This window comes from Tympanuchus pallidicinctus, unplaced genomic scaffold, assembly GCF_026119805.1.
Source record: "Tympanuchus pallidicinctus isolate F22 unplaced genomic scaffold, pur_lepc_1.0 scaffold38, whole genome shotgun sequence".
Lineage (NCBI taxonomy): Eukaryota > Metazoa > Chordata > Aves > Galliformes > Phasianidae > Tympanuchus > Tympanuchus pallidicinctus.
This window is the reverse complement of record NW_026294756.1, coordinates 1372278-1391992: the sequence shown is the minus strand read 5'-3', so window position 1 is coordinate 1391992 and position 19715 is coordinate 1372278. Positions and strand designations below refer to the sequence as shown.

General features: G+C 48.9%; 1 protein-coding gene across 4 annotated transcripts; it reads right to left on the bottom strand.

The window, feature by feature from the left end:
* Positions 1-255: 255 nt before the first annotated feature.
* On the bottom strand, positions 256-13664 carry TINCR (TINCR ubiquitin domain containing). Of its 4 annotated transcripts, XM_052699709.1 has the most exons (4): positions 13348-13664; positions 11252-13092; positions 2121-4367; positions 256-1435 (listed from the first exon to the last, which is right to left on the bottom strand). In XM_052699709.1, the coding sequence occupies exons 2-3, from the start codon at positions 11725-11727 to the stop codon at positions 4364-4366; spliced, it is 480 nt and encodes a 159-aa protein (XP_052555669.1). In that variant the 5' UTR covers positions 11728-13092; positions 13348-13664; the 3' UTR covers positions 256-1435; positions 2121-4363. The 4 variants fall into 4 exon arrangements, 1 of the variants encoding a protein (XP_052555669.1); XR_008210401.1 differs by lacking the exons at positions 11252-13092; positions 13348-13664 and having other exon boundaries at positions 2121-2234; positions 3928-4363; XR_008210399.1 differs by lacking the exons at positions 11252-13092; positions 13348-13664 and having other exon boundaries at positions 2121-2217; positions 3928-4363.
* Positions 13665-19715: the final 6051 nt, after the last annotated feature.

Sequence of the window (19715 nt, the reverse complement as noted above, 5' to 3'; positions counted from 1 at the left end):
CACTTCTCTCACCACGTCATCTCAGCCCTGTGCAGAGACTGGAAATTACCCCATGGGTTTGGCCTGCAGTATAGAAAACAGAGCTGTGGAAAAAACAAGGCAATCATCAAATTTCCAGTGTGGGCGGCAATCTGTCTGTTAGGTTTGCACACACACACATTATCGGGGCCCGCGAGTGCCTACAGGCAGTCTTACACAGAGCAGCTCGTGCCCATAAAACACAAAGGCACACCGGGTTCTCTTCTGTCTGATGCTTCGCAGCGAGCAGCAACTGAGCAGGACCCATCACGCAGTAACAAAGGCTGACATAAATACTTATTTGTGATTTGGTTCCCCATGGTTTTTATTCCACTGTGCAATTTGCATTACAACTGGATCCTAATTGTCCATTTTAGCAAGCAAAGAGCAATCTGATACAGATTATAATACATGAGGTGAAGCAGACACGTCACAAAATAAGTGCTGCCACCCAAGGGCAGCCTTCTCTCCTTCTCTCCCAGTTGGAGACTCCGGCTGATTAAGCAACTGGGCAGCACTGCCTGGAATTAACATGAGCCCAAGGAAAAAAAAAAAAAGAAACAGGACAATGGGAGCCTGCTCACAAAGCAGAAATGCCCCGGCCCCTTTCTGCAGTGTTTCCTGACACTCCCGAGAATCTGAGGCAAACAGCTCTGAGGTGATGTAATGCTGCTGTCCCGGTGAAGGACCACCAGTGGCCTCATGGAGGAGATGCAGCCACTACATGTGTGCGGTGCTTCAGGGGTACAGAAAGCCTCAAAGGAGATGGGACACAGCGTGCTGGAGACCCTGAGATCCACCACATTGAGGTCTCCTGTATGTGAGAAAACCTCTGTATTCCCAGGGCTGCCAGTGCAGACTCATTGATTAGAAGGCAGGGCAGGAAATTAAATGAGGCAGGTGAATTAAAGCCAGACTTCACAGGCTGCATCTGTTCCTCCATTCCCTCTGGGTACAACACTGATGTAACTTCAAAAAGTAAATTTAGTGTTGAGGAAAGCTGCCAGACTGATGGCCCTGTAAACAGAAGCGCTCGATGCATCCGCGACGGGTAGAGGGGAGGAGCAGAACTGCAGCGTGCCTCAGCCTGGCTGCCCTGCTGGAGCACAGCAGCTGCTGCAGATGGCCCTGCCTGGGCTTGTCTTCTGTCCTGCAGCTCAGGAAAAGCAGCTGGTTGGGAAGGCCTGGCTGCAGCTGTGAGTAGAGGTGAACGCAGCAGCAAAGAGCAAACAATAACGCTCTCGGTGATGCCCCAACAATAGGAGGATCCCGAAGATAAGCGCTGCTGACAAGAAGAAAGCCCATCCGTGGTGCTGCACATGAAGCTGCAGATGTCTCCACCTTGCAGTACGCCCAGGCTGGCACGCAGATGGGAGCTTGCACACCTTTCAGCTTTAGTCCTCAGTCTTGTCCACACCTGTGTTAACAGAGAAAAAGAGAGTCCTCTATTTCAGAGCAGTTCTTACTATCAGCATCTTTCCTGGTACTTGCACATACAGCAGCAGCCCTGCCCTCTGCAGCCCAAAGAGCCTGGCTGTATTTTTTGTGGACCTAGATGAGCAAAGAGAGTCAGGACATCTCACTTGAGACCTATTTCACCACCTGAGTGGTGCTCAGAAGATTTGAAGCATGTCTTTGGCCCTTTGGAGACCCAATCTGCTTCTTGACCAGAGTCAGGTAAACCCCAAAGGTCTAAATTATGTTGTAAAATGTGTAAAAAGAGCTCATCTCTTCTGTGAGCTGCTGAGTGGTGTGATCACAGCATTGAGCAATCACTGGGGATGCCTGAAATTGAGGAGTAAGAGGCAATGTGGGGGGGATGGGCAGTCAAAGAAGCAGAGGGGACAAGTGAGTAAGAGACAGGACTGCCTTTCTGGTCCTCCCTGGTCCTCCCATCCCTGAGAAGTGGCACAGTCCTATCTGTAAAGCATTAAAAATCTCCTGAAGGAAAGAACAATAGTCAAAGAAAAAGAACAGTCAGCTCTTGTTCCTCAGAGCGCAGCCTCTTTTCTTTTATATCTTGCACTGGATTATTCCATAGAGGGAAAAAACAGAAACACCTCAAATAGATCCGGTTAGTTTTACCTCTTTTCATGCTATACCTGTGGCTGTTTGCAGGTGGTTTGCTTTTTTTCTTCTTTTTCCCATGTGATAAGATCCATCATTTGAAGGACAGCAACCAAACCAGCTTTTCTTGCTCTGAAGAAAGGCAGCAACTGCACTTAGAATAAAAGATTGTCAGGCAGATCTGAAGTGTCAATCAAAGCCTATCTCTGCAAAAAACATTATTCCAAGCAGCTCCTTACACCACCGCAGTTAATTTATTCTTTCCAGATATTCTCCTGAGCTGCAGAAAGACTTCCAGCACTGACCAAAGCCGCCAGCTGCAGGCACGAGATGTCAGAGCAGAGACTGGGCAGAATTCTGCTCAGGCCACTTTGCCTTCTGCAGAGCACAAAGCTGCGATTATCAGGGCCAGCAGTGATCTCCCAGACTTCGGGAGACAAACCGTACGTTCTACCAGAAGACAGACATTGGTTCAGGATTCTGAGTGCTGCTGAATGTGTCCCATCTTCAGTGGCATGCCTCCACTTTAATGTTATTGTTAAGTTTAAATTACTACTTATGGCTGCACTGGGCTGCGCGAGGCACTTTTCAGGCTCTCAGAAAAGCGCTGGCTGTGCTCCAAGTCTCATTACTGCAGGACAGACAGACAGGAGAGGCGCCGCGTGGTGAAGAGGCAGCAATGCTGACCCACCAGCACTGCGTTGGGTGACCTTGGAGAGGCAAATCCCTCCCTTTGTCCATCTCTGCTGCTTGGACTGGAAGCTCCTCAGCCGTGGCTGTGCTCACCTCTGTCTATCCCAGAATCTCGTTCTGTGCAAAGTCCAAGGAAGTGTGTGGGGAAATACTGGAAAAAGGGGGAAAGAAAGGCCTGGAAAATGAGAAGCTCCATTTTCTATGGTGTTTCTTCAAATTGAACATTTTCTTGTCACCAAAACAATCTGGAAAGGCACGTTCTTCAGTTGAGCAACAGAAAATGCAGGTTCAGAGGTTCGGTACATGGTTGTTAATCAGCAAAACTTTCTGGGGAATGTACTGTAGTGCTTAAAGAAACGTTCATTCTGTCCTGAACATAAGTTTGAACCTAAATGTGAGTTGTTCTGTCAGCAGGGGGACTGGTGAAACCCACTCATCTGATTTATGTATTACAGCTGCTTTTTATTTTTACTCCCCTTCTTGGTGCTCCCAGTATCCCCAGGGTTCCTCATCCCCTCCCCAGCAAAGCCTGCAGCTCTCCCAGCAGCCTCCTGCCCTGCAGCACTGATCGAGCAGCCGCCCTCTAAATGCCAGCTGACCCGGCTGCACCTCAAACCAGATAGGAGCAGAGATGCAATTACCAATCCTGCAATAGGATATTAACTGAAATATCTGCCTTCTATCCAGCTGCTGCTTCTTCACGAAAATTGCAGGAATCTTGGATCTGTGAGACCTTTCTGTCAAACTGGGTACAGTCAGGTCAGCTGGTTCAGGAGTTGGGGCACTGGCACAGAGATGGGAGAACAGCACAAGAAGGTTTGCTGCTCTATAAGCCCCATCTCAAAACAGGGTCATCTTGGTATAACAGTGTGGCCTTAACGTCAGGCAAGGCAGCCCCATAGCAGCGACAAGCCAGCCTCTGTCCTTGGGATATATAAAGGCTGTCAGGCACCAGGACTGTTCTGAGTGCACTTAACACTTGTTTGCTGGACAGAGCTTCCAGCCTGGAATGCAGGGCCACGTAGGAACTGCTCAGAAGCACAAACAGTCCCTGCCCTGAGCCACTTACAATTCGGTGGACGAAGAGTAGGAGAAAAGGGACAACAAATTATCTCAGACTTGCACATAGGAAAACAAAGGCCAACTTACTGAGGAGTCCTGTGAGGGGTTGGAAGGAGGCTCGGATGTCAACCATTCCCATCAGAGGCCCTCAGCAAAGCTCACCTCAGCTCCTTCTTGCTTCTCCACCCAGGCAGGATTTACCTTTTCACGGGCATTTCACTCTGATTCATTGCCCCCAGGAGCTGAGTCAGCCTAACCCACGCTTCTCCTTGGGCAGCTCGGACCACAAGGCTTGCTGATGAGGAAATGTTACTTGTAGTTGTTTGGGGGTTAATTATTCATAGGCACTGTGCTTAAAACATGCAGAGCTGCTTTTGAACAGTCCTGGAGCTGGCGTGCAGGGAAGGACTTACCAGCGCCCGTGGCCACGCTGCCGTTCCATGGCCAGGCTCCCTTCCATCTGCTTCCTTTCAGCCCTTGTCACGCTCCCCATCTCCCATGGCTTTTGCTGTGCTCTTTGGCATTATCTGCATAAGAAAGACGCAAATACTTGGAGCATTGTAGACATGCAATCAAAAATGGCATTTGCCCAAGGAGGCGCTGACCCAGGCAGGGATAGCATACCAACCTGATCCTCTGATGCATTTGTTTTTCCAGTCAATCTAAGCCACTTCCAGGGTTTCACACCTGCTTTTCCTTCTGCAGAAGTTGCCCTCACCCCTGCTTGTGACCAACTGCAGCTGCCTGGGAGCTTTTTTACCCAGAAGCAAAGCTCCTGGAAATCCATTTTTCATCTCAGAACAGAGCAGCCCACAGCTTCAGGAGCACTTCAAGGATGTTTACAGTGAGACAGCTTGAGTTTCTCAAGGCTCACTCACCAGTGTGCATTAGCACTAAACAGTGGTTTTCAGCCTTTCTGGGTTGCAGTTCCATAAACATTTTCTGACAGGGGTACAGACCCCGCATGGAATAAGTAAGCTTAGCAAAAGTAGGATTACTTCCTAAGTTGCTGTTCTGAGGATCCTTAGGAATCATCTGGGACAAACCCCCGGCGTCTCCAGAACACGGGCTGAAGCTCTTGAAAATTTCTAGGGGTACCCTTCAGGACCAGCATTTGCTTAGAGAGCTCATTATCCTGGCTTGGAATACAACCAAAATACCTGGGGCCCATAGGCAGCAGCTCTGCCAGGCACCAGCCTGCCCTGCTGAGCCAGTAAGTGCAGGGCTGAGTCTCCTGATCCCTGTGAATTGTTCTTTCCAATTATGCAGGTAAGAAACTGAGTTTGTGCTGCAAACACTTGATGAGAACTTTGAGAAGCTCAAAGTTTATGAGGGGGTTTTCATTGGGTCCCAGCACAGGACACAGCCTCGCTGATAATAACTGCTGTCTGGGTTTTCTGCAAGAACACCAAAACAACATTCATACTGCAGCACTTGTTATTCAGTTGACATTTCAGCAGACTGTGGGACAGAGGAGAGAGCATTTATCCCAACTGGGTGAAATCCCCTGCTGAGACGAATCAGCACAGCTACAAAGAAGTCCAGGAGGCTGTGCCATATTACACCAGAAAAGAACCTGGTTTGGAACATGCTTTCAAATCATTCATTTTTTTGCCTAGAGCCAAGACAGGCATCTCTTGCCACCAGGGGACACCTATTAGCTCAGTTTCGTCTACTGAAATCCCATGCAACTGCACAGGAAAGGAATTCAGACTCTCTGGACTACGTTCTCTGTGATGCAGCCCTCTGCTTTCATTAAATGAACTTCATGGGCTCACCAGTAGGCAACTCAGCTGAATACTGGTGCTGTTTTCTGGCCTGCGCTGTGCTGGAGGTCAGCAGAGACAACTGCAGAGCTCCTTTCAGAACTTAAAAATCTTTTAACTGATTTCAGGAGTTTACACCAGCAGAGAGCTTGGCCATGAGTAATACACGTAAATATTACTTTTAGCCACAGAGATGGAGAAGTCAGTCTCCCACCTGGCTGTTGCCTCAGTAACGTATCTCTAGGAGGATGTTTTTTAAGCCAGTGTTATTTATCCAGTAGATGGAAGCAGACCTGCTAAGGCCATACCAGGTCAACATATGTTTCAGCATGTGCTGAGGAACTTAATTAGTTCTCCCTGAGAAGAGAGACTCCCAGTGCTATTTAAAGGATCGTTATCCTGATGTGAGATGCCTTGGAGCCTGCTGCCAAGTCTCAGCGTAAGATGGCAGGTCTGCAGTTGTCTGGGAGTGGGACATCTCCCCTCCACACGGAGGAGCAAGAGCTGAGCAACCCCAGGTGCTGCAAGGTCAGTGCAAGGAGCAGGCATCACAAAATCACTCTGAAATCCAGCACTAAGGGATTTAATTCATGCCTGGGCTGTAATGCTGGCTTTCTGAATGAGGTCAGACTGTGTAGACCCCATTATTTTTCTGATTTCCCTTTGGAGACCAGCAGTATCTGCAGCAGCCTGTGATTCCAGAGAGTGTGAGCAGAGGTGACAGGACAATGGAGAGCTGCAAGCCTGGAGCGAGCTATTGCTGAGTGTCTGTGCAGAACATTGGTCCTTATGCCACTGGGGGAGTCACATGTAGGCAGCAGTTTCTTAGCATCAGCTAAACTGGACATTATGCAGGTGGCTCGGTCATAGCTTTCATGCCAAGTTATAATTTATGAGGCCAAAAATCACAAACTGTAAACTGAATGGCAATATGGGAATCAGATGGGTTCCCCACAGATGGATGGTTCTGCTGTTCTGCCAGGAGGTGACTCCTTTGGACCTTTGGAAAGCTGGCTGAGCAGCGCTGAGAGCTAAAGCAGAGTCCCAAGCAAATGAAGGCTCACATAAGCAGTGCTGCTCACCAGGGACAATGGGGCTGCATTGCAGAAGAGGGGGAATCCTGGATGTGCTTATCTTGACCTAAGAGTGGCTTACAGAGCCCGTGGCACCTCGCTGTGCTCTGGGAACTCTCAGGAGCCGTTCCGAGATGAGTTGTTATGGTAACTGAGCTAATGCCCCGAGATGGATGTTTTCAGGTGGCTTCGGGCCAGAAATTCAACACCAAGAGATTCCAGATAATAGACTTGTGCTAAATTCAGTGATGGCATCTACTTTATTTAACCTATTCACCAATGACTTACTGAACTCCATTCTCTGGGCAAACCACGAATGATGAAAATAGCTGCTTGGCCTCAATGAACTTTGTCTTTCAAAAGACTGAGGGGTTCCTATGAGCTTCAGCTGAGTCTGTGCCAGTAAAATAAGTGTGCCTGGGACTGAATGGCTGCTGTTTTCATAGCAAATTCCTACCCTCCAAACCTGCATGTTCACATCCAGACAGAACACGTGGAGTGGGATAAAATACTCCAGCAGTGTAACAGAGAGCAGCCCTGGCACTGGCTGATTCCTTGACTGAAAGCAGCCACACGCAAGAAAGGAGCAAAGCGCGAAGGCTCTGTCGGTGTGCTTGTGCCTGTCCCATGTCCAGAGCCAGCTGGAGCCCTGCATCCTCAGGGACAGTCAGCAGCAGGAGCTCGGCGTGCCTGGGATTCACTTGGATCGCCCATTGCTGTCCTCTATTAGAAACAACTCCAGAGGTCACGAAGCTAAAAGCCTCCATGGCTTACGAGGTGGATTTGGGGCAGTACCCCTCACCTCACATCTAGCATCCAAATGCAATCACGGAGCTTACCAACAAGGAGCAGGCAGTGCCTTACAGCCCAGGGAGCCCTGGTGGGTTGGTGCCGGAGCAGCAGGGCAGCTCTCTGCACAGCTCAGGAGGAGCCGCGCCAGTTTCAGGAACTCCCACATCCCCACGGACCCGCCGAGCAGCTGCCTGGCGCTGGGGCCTCGCGCCGCTTCCGCAGCGAGACAAACTGGTTCTGCCCTGGCGTGGTGCACAGTGCCAGCACTGATCGTGCCTCGGGCAGCTGGGACAGCCTGTGCCTGCCCTCGTGATGCTGCGGCGTTTGTGCTGCATGGCTGCTCTTCGCATGTTGGGGCTCCCAGGTGGTGTCCCCACGTGGACACCGATGGCTCCAACACCTCAAAGCCACCGAGATGGAGGGATTTTACCTCTGCAAAGTTCATTCACATTTCAGGTCTTGCCTTGCTTGTTTTGCCCGCTTGCAAGCTGTGTTACTCTAATATGTAGCTCTCTAGGGTGGAAGCTGTTTTTCTGCGTGTTCTTTGCTAGGCTTCTCCTGCAACAGGATTGCAATCTTAATCAGTGCAGCATAATATGATTAACAAGCTTCTGCACAAGTGGGAATTGCATCCCTAGTGGATGTGATTTGCCCAGTTCTGGCCTGTCCATGTGTTTTCTTGGGCTGAGAGGTCGTGTTGACTGAACTCCAGAACAGTCCACTCAGACTTTTGAGCATTAAGATCCAAATGAATTTCCAGCATGAGCTGCTATGCTGATCCCTTTCCTGCCAAGCTGAATCCTTAAGTGAATTTTTATGGCTAAGTTATAAACCCTAGAAAACATGAGCAAGAAGTAGAAATGCTGAGCTGGCCTTTGCTAAATGCCAATTATCTACAAAGGCATTAAGGGTGGAGGGATGAAAAATAGGGTCATTTTCATGTTTTCTCAAGTTTAAGTAAACTGTCTCATGAACCCCTTATAGGAACACACAGCAAACAGAGTGACCATCTATATTTATAGGCACAACACTGAGCTGCAGACCTTGGCAATCAGAGCAACTCCACTTTGGAGAGGAATACAGCTCTGCTTGGCTGGCCTCCCAGTGCAAAACATAAGGTAGGGACACCAAGATTTTCAGGGAGAACTTAAGAACAGATGCTGACCTTTGATGGAGTGGGTCCACACTTACTGAGTTGGTGTAACACTAAAACCAGCTCTAAAATCCTTGGGTTGCTGGGTTCTCTGCTCCTGTGGCCCTTATTCCCCGCGGTTTCCCACCCTTGATTAAGAGTAGTGCATCCCACAGACGGTACTGGAGTGACACAGAATGGGATCACGGAACAGTTTGGGTTGGAAGGGACCTTACAGACCATCCAGCCCCCACCCCTTGCCATGGGCAGTGACAGCTCCCTGTAGACCAGGCTGCCAAAGACACAAGCAGCTGGGATGGGCACCTCCAGAGATGGGCGCCTCCAGCTCTTCTGGGCAGCCTGTGCCAGGGCCTCACCACTCTCCAAGTGAAGAATTTCTTCCTTATACGTAATCTAAATCTCCTCTTTTAGTTTAAATCCATTCCCCCTCGTCCTCTCACTACAGGCCATAGTAAAAAGTCTCCCCCCATCTTTTTCACGAGCCCCCTTTAAGTATCGAAAGGCTGCACTAAGGACTCTCTGGAGCCTTCCCTTCTGGAGGCTAAACAGCCAGCATGGTTTTATAATACCTAAAGATCTGGTCCAATAATCTTAAGGCTTGAAATGGTGCTGTAATCTCAGCTGCAATGCAGCACCTGCCTTCTCCCGCCCTGTATTTCCTAATGCCCAGCTTAATTGACAGAGAGCACCCTCAGAACCAGCCCTGTGTGCTGAGGATCTGGCAGGGCGCTGAGTCACGGAGCTGCGCTCAGCCCAGGGCCAGGCACCAAGCAGGGTGCGGGCTGCTGCCAAACCACACAGCACATCCCAGAGACAGCAAGAGGAGGTCGTGTGCTGTGAGTATCTCAGGCACTCCCTGAGCCAGTGGAGAAAGGTGTCCCCAGCACCTGGGCACTTGGCAGTCGTGCCACACAAAATAATCTGGAAGTGGCCGAGGTCGTCATGGCCCAGGAATCCTTCGTGTGCAATAACATGAGGAAAGATGTGAGTTAAGGGAGAGACTGTCTGCCCACCACAGTGCTCCCAGCCCTGGGAAAAGGAATAAGAGAATACACAGAGGTGCTTGCTTAAGAGCTGGGAACGTTTTTATGAAATTAAAGACAAAAAAAAACAAAACAACCACAACAACCTTATAAATCCTGCTCCTTCCTTCTCATACAAAAACTGAGCCCAAATGCTGAGCAAGAGGCTTTAAATTTTCAAAAGTGAGCAAACTTTCAGAGATACCCTGAACTCAGCACACTGGGGTCGGGACCTCCTGGTGAGTTTTGCAATGCTGCATTTAAACATTGTTTTTTTGAAGACTGTGGAAAGGTCCACAGCACTTTATGAAGCATAAGCATGTGTGGTCCATCAGCTGAGTCCCTCTGAATCCTGTCCTACAACAACAAATATATGTTGTTGCTAATGGCTCCTGCCATTAAAAACAAGGTAAAAAGGAGGAGCTGTGCAAAGTTAATCAGAGAGCTGAAATCACAGAATCATGAAATCACAGGGTTGGAAGGGACCTCAAGGATCACGAATCTCCAACCCCCTGCCACAGGCAGAGCTACGAAATGAGATGTTGCAGAAAGGGGCTGTGGGTGACGGGGGGTTTGCAGTCAGCTGAGCATTGTGAAATCTCTTGTATCTGCCTGAGCTCTGAAAGGAAATGCTTTATTAAATCTGCTTTGTGTGAGATTTCAAGCTGCCTCTGAACTGGAAAATAGGACCATTCCGTGTGGCATCTAATCAGAACTGAAGTCTTTAGTGCAGGATTTTCTGCAGAGCAGACTGATCAGCATAGACAAGTAACTCAGAGGTCTCAGCATTCAGAAAGCTGAATTAGACACAGTACGTCTGTGCTCTGCCGTGCACCTCTCCTACACACAGTGTCCACCAAAATGCTTCACGGAAGGAACCGTGCAACAAGCCAGGCATTGGGAAGGCATCACAACTGGACATAAATGCACCCCACTGAATCCTAACCAGCCAACAGGTCTCAGCACCATTATCTCCATTTGCATTCCCACTGACACGTAGGAGTTGCCATGACTGAAAAGATTCACTGAGTTTCCTTTTCACTGCCTGTCCTGGAAGCCATTGATGTCTCTGCTTCGTGCTGAGATCTCACTGTGTTTTGGGAAGCTGCAGCCTCTGACCGTCTGTGTCCAGCACCCACTGGGCTTTGCTGTAAGCAGATGGGCAGCTCACGGCTCTGCAGGACAGCAGCACCACAAACACCTGCAGAAAGTAAACGCTAAAAAGAAATGGCAAGAGCCAGGCACCACAGAGTTGAGGACAAGGGAGAGGCTCCCGGAGCACACCCTGAGTCACACAAGTTCCCTTTTGCACGTCTTCTGCCTCCCTCTGTGCTTGGCCGTGTTTTCAGGAAAGTGAGACCTCATCAGAGACAGGAGAGGAAATATCAACCGGACTGCCTCCTCCTCAGCCTCCCCTACTTCACACGTCAGCCTATCTGGAGCTGAGGAGGCTTAAATCTCACTCTGCCTGCTGGAAATCTCAGGATTTCAGCTCCTGATCTGCTTTCTGCAAACTCCAGTGGGAAAGCGTCCCGTGGGCTGAGATGCACAGAGCATTCCCCCTTCCCTCGCACCGCCCCCGCTGCAGATGAGCTCTGTGCCTACCTTTTGTTGCTGACAAGAAGCAGGACTGAGCCATTCTGGATATTGGCTTCTTTCAAAGTCTCATGCTCTTCAAGCTGCCTGGAGTTGTAATAAAATGTCTTCTTCCAGGAAGTGACGCCCTCCCGCACCAGGTAAGCCCGTAGGTCCATCACTGTGTCTCTGGGTTTGACGGTCAGCGGCATCATCAGGTCCTCATCAGCCAAGTGCACCTTAATGTGGTACCTCTTCCAGCGGGAAAGGCTCCTTCGCAGCGTGTCCATCCTCTCCGGCTCTCCAGGGACGGTGTGGCAGAGAGGAGCATCCAGCTGGGAGGCAGGCAGAGCAGGGATGTGGCTCCGAAGAGGCTGTCTGCCTGCACAGCTTAAAATGTCCTGCCAAACCTGTTCCTCCCAGTTGCTGCACTGCATGCTTCTCATTCCAGGGAAGAGCTCACCTGGCTCCAAGAGTACTGGCTGGGAAATGCCTCCGTGAATCATTGCCACGCACCTCTAAATCCCATAATAATTACTGCGTCTTCACAAAGTGCCCTTCATTCCAATGGGTCTCAGAGGACTTTAAAGATGGACCTCTGTAGCCATTAGAAATGTGGGTGCATTTGAGAAATGAATGGGTTTAGTAACCTCATGTCTGCTGTTCTCAAAAGCTGCCAACTGTGGCATAGCTCAGTTCAAAAAGTAGACATTGAGGAACCTCTCAGCTATTTAACATAATCATTTTAATTGAGAAAAATACTCTGCATAGTGAAAACTTCCTCATGGGGGGGAGCCACAGCATTTGGAAGGACATTCAGAGCCCAGCTGGTGTGAACTGCAGTGCTGGTTTGCCCTAGGAGATGTGTGTTGTAGGAGAATGGGCTGGGACCCTCCAAGAGGGGTAGGATTCATTGCTGCTCATAGCATCACATGTCTGGTGCTCACTCACACATGCTCCTTGGTGGTTCATCGGCTTGATTTCCTGTCCCTCACAGATCTCTGCCTAATTGAAGTATTGGCTGTATCCTGCTCTGACACGTGAGCTGAGAGAGCACCTCGGGGCTGCAGGCTCACCACGCAAAAGGGACAGCAGAGGCCTCGGGAGCAAGCACTGCTCTGGTAGATGCAGTGATAGCTCCAAAGGGAAGGAAGCGATGCCCGCCGCAGGAGCTGGCTGTAATTGAACGATCCCGCAAGGCAGACTCAGGCGCTCACAAGATGATACTTCAGAGCAAACATCATCAAGATAAGGAAGTCTCTTTTTTTTTCTTTTTCTCAAAAAGATCAAGTCACCCTTATCTTGTAGGTAATTTCCTGCAGCTCATATTACAGGAATTAATTCCCTTGTCCATTCTTCTCAACACAGACTGGTATTTTCAGACCAAAGTACTGCAAGGTAGTTGTCCTAAGACACTGTTCTTCACTAAAAAGGGCATTTTCTTGCCTATTAGATAATGAAACAAATTGACAGATTTTCAGATATGGCAGCAGTCAGCTCCCACTGAGCACGAGAGATGCGTCCCCTTTCCCACTGAGAAACAAGAAGATTTCTGCCCGGTTTTCTCACCTCCTTTCTCTTTTCTCTCCCCAGTGCACTGTATCTTGACCAAGAACAGCAGCAAATGTCTTCAGCTATTCTACAGGCAATGGCGATTTCCCTGTGCACCTGATAGGAAATGAAGCTTCTGCTCGCAAGTGTTCCTTTCCAGATTCAGTCATTGTAAAGGTATGATTGTTTTGGTGGGGACTGGCATTCTTGGGTCCTCACTCTGCCACTGAGTTGCTGCAAAGGCTTGAGATGAGTCATGCTGTGCCTTCATGCTCATCGTCTCATTGCTGCGTGGTGTTAACATGTGTCCTTTAAGCACCCTGTGGGAAATAGGAACAGCTTTTAGCACAGTCACACCCTCCTGCATGGCAGCAGTTATGAACAGAATGGATCTGCAGATATATCAATAATTTTCTTGAAGACAGGACATCACCACCGTTATTAGAGAGGAGAATGTGAGGCACAGAGCAGTACAAAGCTGTTAAAAAAAAAAGTCAAAAGTTGGGCTCTTGTTCCCATGTCTAGGAATCTCAGTGAAAAGCTGCATTTCCAGAGAACTACAGAAGCCTGCAAACCTGGAGATGTTGCATCTTTCTCCATCGGGGTGACATTCACTCGGGGAGCCAGAATTTATCCCTGTTGTAACGCCAGAGTCTCGGGGGTAAAGAGGAGGTCTGATCCAATTCCCATTGCCATCCAAGGGCAGACTCTCATTGACGGCAGTCGGACCTGGATCACACCCCAGACACGCTGAGGTCTAATGGCTCCAGCCAACAGAATTTGCCCGGTGAGTGCCAAGGGAAGCATAAGGCATTCTTATTTCGGCAGAGCCCGTCTGGTGTCAGCGAGTCCATCAGCTCCATCCTTCTCGCATCCATGACAGCCTGACAGCTGCCAGATACCTCCCTCAGACACCTTTCAGACGGCTCCTGTTTATTTTTAGGACAGCTCTTTCCAGATAAGGCTCAGATGTGTATAATTACAAAGAAAGGGAGATGGTCACAAAAAGGAAAACGCAATGGCAATCAGTTTTATTGTTTCTTTGCCTGCGGTGTGATTGCAGACTTCCTCTCGTACCCCCACCCCGTGCTGGGAGCACTCCTTTCAGAAGAAGGGGTGATGTTTGAGCCTCTGAAAGCCAGGAGAAGGCGAGGCGTAGCGGTGAAGTCAGCTTATGAAATATTGAAGCAGTGAAACCCTCACTGGAACACGTGAATGGCTAATGCCAGTTCCAATTAATTTTGAATTTTTCATTAAACCATTATTAAAAGCAAGAGGACAGAAGAAATAAGGGAAATTGACTTGGGCAGTATATTAAGTACCTTCGTTTTGCTGGAGGATGTTTTATTATCTGTCCAAAGCAATTATTTCACAAGCTCCTGACGGTTTGTGGGCTAAACAGAAGTGCAGGATGAAGTTCTAGATGGTCTTTTCTTAAAGTTATTTTAATCCTCATCCTCTGCCCTGCCCTAATTGGGCGATATCTCTGGCGTGTCATATCTGGAGGACAAGACATGGAGTCAGAGTTCTGAGAACCTGCAATAATGTGTCGCCCTGGCATTATTTATAAATCAAATAAAAACCTATTGACTTAAGCATTTCCTCATATTGAGGGCAAACAGAAAATGTGCAAACACTTGAGAAACATTCATTAGGAAAGCCTCAAAAGCCATTTAAAACCTAGGTGGGCTATGATTTTTTTTTAAGAACTAAAGCAACAGCATTTAATAAAACATCTCCTCCTCTGCTCTCTCCTCCTCTATACTCCATTGACTACAGCAAAAGAGAAACACCTGCTTAAATTAGGTGCTTCATTAACATGTCTCTTGTTGGTTGAGGTAATCCTAGGCCTTATAATATCTTCTTATGCTACCAGAATAGAGACACATATTTCTTAGCCTTTTTTTGGCAATGACTGTGTTTTGCTACCTGCTGTGCTGCTGTCCTTGCAGAGGAGGACAGAAAAGTGGGATGTTTCTCAATGAGAATAGAAAGGTTTCTCCATTTCTTGGTAGCAGTTGTAGGGAAATTGCAGCACCTGGGAAAAATACAGCCCTGATTCCCCTGCTTGTAAGTCTTTGGGGAAAGCAGCCTGTCAGCCCTGCCCTTTCAGGTCAGGGAGATCCTTTGCTGATTCTTGACGCCGTCTGATCCCAGCAGTCAGTAAAGCTGAAAAGTTTACTCTTTTTCCTCTGTTTGCCTAGGATGAGTTGCGGTTAGAAAGACAGAAAACAAGGGATGAAGCATTAGAGGTGACTGGTGAGGTTTACCATGTGCTTGCAGCTGTGTGTCACCAGGTACCAAAGGAGAGTTTTGTGTTAAATTTCCCTATGTCCATGATCCTGTGGGAGAGCACAGTCTCCATGCTACGACTGGAGCTCTCCTGCTCCATCACTCAGCAGTGCAGAGGGAGGTGCAGTGGTGTGAGCTCTGGGGCTGCCGGGGAGCACGGGGCTGGAAGGGTTCACTCGCTGGCAGCGAATCCCGAGGTTTGACAGCGATAACCTACAGCTAGAAATCTCCAAAATGCAGCCTGCCACTTAATTCATCCAGTGCTCCTGATATCTTAGGCAATGGGGCAGCTTAAGGTGCTGGTATTTATATTCCTGAAATACCCAGAGGCCCCAACTGGAGCTGTACCACCATGTGCCAAGTGCTTTGCAGATAAGAAGGATGAGTAAGGCCTTTTCTGTCACCCAGCGCTTGGTTATAAAATGACTGGGCTCACTTTAGATGCTGAGATACATCTACAGCAAATGAACAAAGAGCTAATAAATGATTAATAAATGCTTTGAAAAATGGCTAATTAAATGCAACAGCATTTTAGAGTGCAATGGAAAAGCACAAAACATGTAAGCTCAAGTGATAACGTTTCTTCTGATATGACTTATCTACAGCATGCTGCTCACATCTGCAAGAGTGCTTAGAAATATTATTAACATCTTGCATACCAGGAATAAAGAGAGCCTTTCTGTGAAGGAAGAGCAATTCTCTCCTCAGGATAAGGGCAAATTCCTCATTGTTTAGGCCATTTGAAATCCAGAAAAACTAGAAGGCGCCTATAGTAACACACACTGGGAGATGTGAGTGATGAGAGCAAGCTGACAGTGTTTGCATTGAGCCTGCCCTGTTATCTGCCTGTCACGTCACAGGGCCCTGTGCTCCCAGGCCAGACATCCTCTCTGTTCCATTGGATTCTCATCCACCATCTCCCATTCTTGGCTGGCAAGGGGAAAATGCCTTTTCATCCTGCCCTGCTCCAGACAACAGTCAGGCTCTCTCCATCTGCTTCAGCAGCATAACAGATTTTTTTTTAAATGTCACAAAAAGGGGGGGCGATTCTGGTTGCATCCTCGTTGGTACAAACAAGGATTTCTACCACTAACACTTCTAACGTTACCAAGCCACACAGATCCTGATGCCGTGTCTGTATTTGACTCCAAAAGGCCCCACAGCTTCCCTTGCTTGCTGCCCTGCATCAATATTGCATTGGTGGCGGCATCTGGACTCTGGGATGGGAGTTAAAATGAGTGTCAGAAAAAGCTGTGTATCTTCAGCTTTGAAGGAACAAACTTGCCTGGGTTTGGAACTGTGAGTTTTCTAAGTTGGATGAGAGCTGGTAACATTTTCTGGTGGAAAAGGGAAATGTGAAGGAAAATAATAAAAAACAGTAACGCAGATGTTAAATGAACCAGTCAGCTGCGAACAATGGAAAGCTGAAAAATGGATATGGGGAAAAGCATTTTGCGGCGCAGTTATTTCTTGCTGCAGTTCTTTATAACGTCCCAGATGGGAGATTCATGACCCTAGGAAGCAGTCTGTACGCTCCAGGGTTTGGCCTGCAGCAGCCCATGACTCACTCGCCTGCCAGGTTTGGCAGTAAGCTGAGAAACAAGCAAGATAGCAAAATGTCTTGTGGAAACAGCAAAACAAGAGATGAATTAACTGCTGGAAGAGTGAAAAAACAAACCTCTGTGCACAAAGGGGGGCCCTCAATGCAGAGAGCGAGCACTCATGCCACTGGGGACTCCAGAGGAGCCGGCCTCCCAGGCAGCCAGGCCCATTTGTTTGTAGGCAAAGCAATCCAGGATGCTTCAGTCTTATATGGTGAAGTGGGCGGAAACAGAAGATTTGAGTTTCTACCCACGGCAGCAAGATGGTTTTCCATGGGCTCAAGGAAGGAAGATTTGTGGATCTACATTGCCATCTAATGGCAAGGAACAGCTTACAGCTTTCAGTGCTGCACAGAAACTGGCTATAACAGCAGTAACCGAGGGTGGCATGATCTGCGGCGATTATTATCCTTTGGTCCAAAGCAAATCCTTCTCTGCAACAGAATGGTGGTCCCCAGTGAAGGCAATACAGCTAGCCCAGAAAAGGGAAGGGTACCAAAGCCTTGGGATTGAGGCTGCTGATTCTTCCTCTTCTGGCATCCACTCCAGTTTCTTTGCCATGAACACAAACATGTGGTGGGATTTCTTTCCCCTGGTGTACCACATACTGCACATGGACAAGCTTCCCAAGCAGGTGCACGTTCTGGGTTCTGAGTGAATCCTGCCATCCTATTCAAAACACTTCACTCAGCATCTCAGGTCTTCAGGACCCTGTTGACAAATACAGATAACCAGAGTTACATTTAAAAAGTGATATATTCTTGGATATAGGCTCATGAAGGATAGATCTGTCCTTTTGGTCACACCTAGCCCAGCATTATGTCTGCACCAGTGCTGAGTAATGGATATGTAATGAGAAAGTATCAGAAATACGATAGTACAGATTGATACTACCCTGCCTTATCCTTCATGCTGAGAGACAGCCCTGCAGGGAAATCCTGCAAAGAAAATTCAGTGAGATGTGAGATTTTATGGATTCTGTCATTTCTAACTGAACATTTAAACAGAGATGACAGGAAGAGACAAGTTTGATGTTCATTCTAGTGCTACTGTAGTTACAGCACTCTACTAATGATGCACCATATATGTAGTTCCTAGAACAGAAACTTTACATACAAGAGAGAGTTGTCTATTAGGAGATAATTACATTAAGAAACCAAAGGAAACTTGAGAAAGGGTTGTCAGCAGCCAGTTCCTTTGACTTTGACACATTTCTAGTCTTGACACACGTACATATGAACAGGAGTTGGAACTCACTGCAAGAGAGGAAGGTGATATTCAATGTCCAGGAGTTTCAAATAGAGCAGGAGCCTGGGGAGAGACTGAGGATATAAAGTGTCTGTTCCTTCTACATGGGCAGTTGGTCATGGTGTTCATTCCAACTAAATTCTGGGAAAAAAATAAATCGGAGTAGGGATTGAGAGTACTGAAAAAATTGACTTTAGTCCACAGGACCAAAAGAACCACCCCTGTCTGTTACAATGCCTGCTGTAACATGCTTCCCACACAGCGTGCTGCCAAAGAAATGAGCACACTGTCGAAGCATCCAGCTTCATTTCCTCCTGGTACCCTCTCCTCTTTACACATGGTCTTGCCAAGCCTTGCTAGGCTCAAACAATCCTGCTGAAAGAAGAAGGATAAACAAGGGATCTCTACCTACTGAACACGCTCCCACCTGCTCAATAAATGCATGGTTAGGAGGGCTTTTTCCTTTCTTGGTTGCTTGCCACTTCACAAGTTAAAGAAAGCCAAAGGCTGAGGGACCAGAGAGGATGTTTCAGGTATTTCTCTCCAGTAGGGAGGGAAAGGGGATGAACCCAGTTGATGGACTGCACAGGATGATTTGTTCCTAGATGTTCCTTTCTAAAATGGCTCTGAGTCATGCCACAGCGCTGATCAGAAAAACATTCTTCCTGTAATAGAAACACAACAGCAAAAAAGCCCTGTTGAGTGTTCAGTTCTGAGTGCTCGGCCCTGACTCTGAGCCTGCAGCGGGAGAAGGGTAGGAGGGCTGGCTGGAAAGCCTCCTCCGCTCCCTCAGCAGTTGGAAACAATGCAGAGGCTGCAAGAGCCATTGCAGAAGCAGGCTGAAGCCTGCTGAAGGCTACATGCAGCTGCAGACCCGGGGAAAGACATGCGTGGTCTTGCAGCTGCCTCCATGGAATGCGTTCCCACAGGTGCTGGGTCAGGTGGGGTGAGCACCGTCCTCCCGCTTTCTCCTCCACTCATTTCCAAAGCTGCACCCCAAAACCTGCCTCTTCAGAAAGGAACTACAAACAAAGCCTGCAGCACAGCCACCTGAGTGGAGCCTGAAGGAGGCACAGAGCATGGCCGACCTCCAGAGCCTGTGAGCTGCAGCAATGGAAGAAAAGCTACTGAAGATACACATTGCTCCAAAGAGAGTGAGAAGAGATTGCTGCGGCCATTGGCCAAAGAACAGGGACACTGCGTTGTGGCTGCCAGCGTGCTGTACATCCTCAGCACTGCAGCGCAGGCCTGGGGCTGCACAGCCCACTGCCCTCCTGGCTGTCCATGCTTACCAGCACCTTTCTTACTGAGGGAGTCGGGCTTGTCCAGCTCAGAGAGGGACCTCGGTGTGGCCTTCAGTGCTGTAAGGGAACTTGTGAGCTGGAAGTGGAGAGACCGCACACTGTCTGATAGCGACAGGACACGGGGAAATGAAATCTCGCACTCTGGGGGCGGCGAGGCGCCGGCATTGCCCAGAGCTGCGGGTGCCCCGTGGCCATGGATGAACCCCGGGCAGCGTCAGCTGGGCGGGCAGCCGGCGCAGCGTTGGACCTAAATCTCTGAGCTCCCTGCTGACATGAACCGTCCTATGACTCGGGTGAGCAGCGCTGCCCTGGGTTCCCGACACCGATCCCGCAGGCTCAGCTCACCGGCCGACGGGCAGCACCGCCCCGGGTCGCCCCGCTGCTTGGTGGAGCGGCGCGCACGGCGCTCCGGGAGCTGTAGTCCCACCGCCCCCATCCGCCATCTTGGCGCCGCCAGAACTCCGCCCCGCGGCGCTGCCCGGCCGCCATCTTGGGTCG

Excerpts from the sequence above, each read along its gene's own strand:
- TINCR (XM_052699709.1), bottom strand. The coding sequence starts at position 11,727 with ATGATTCACGGAGGCATTTCCCAGCCAGTACTCTTGGAGCCAGGTGAG.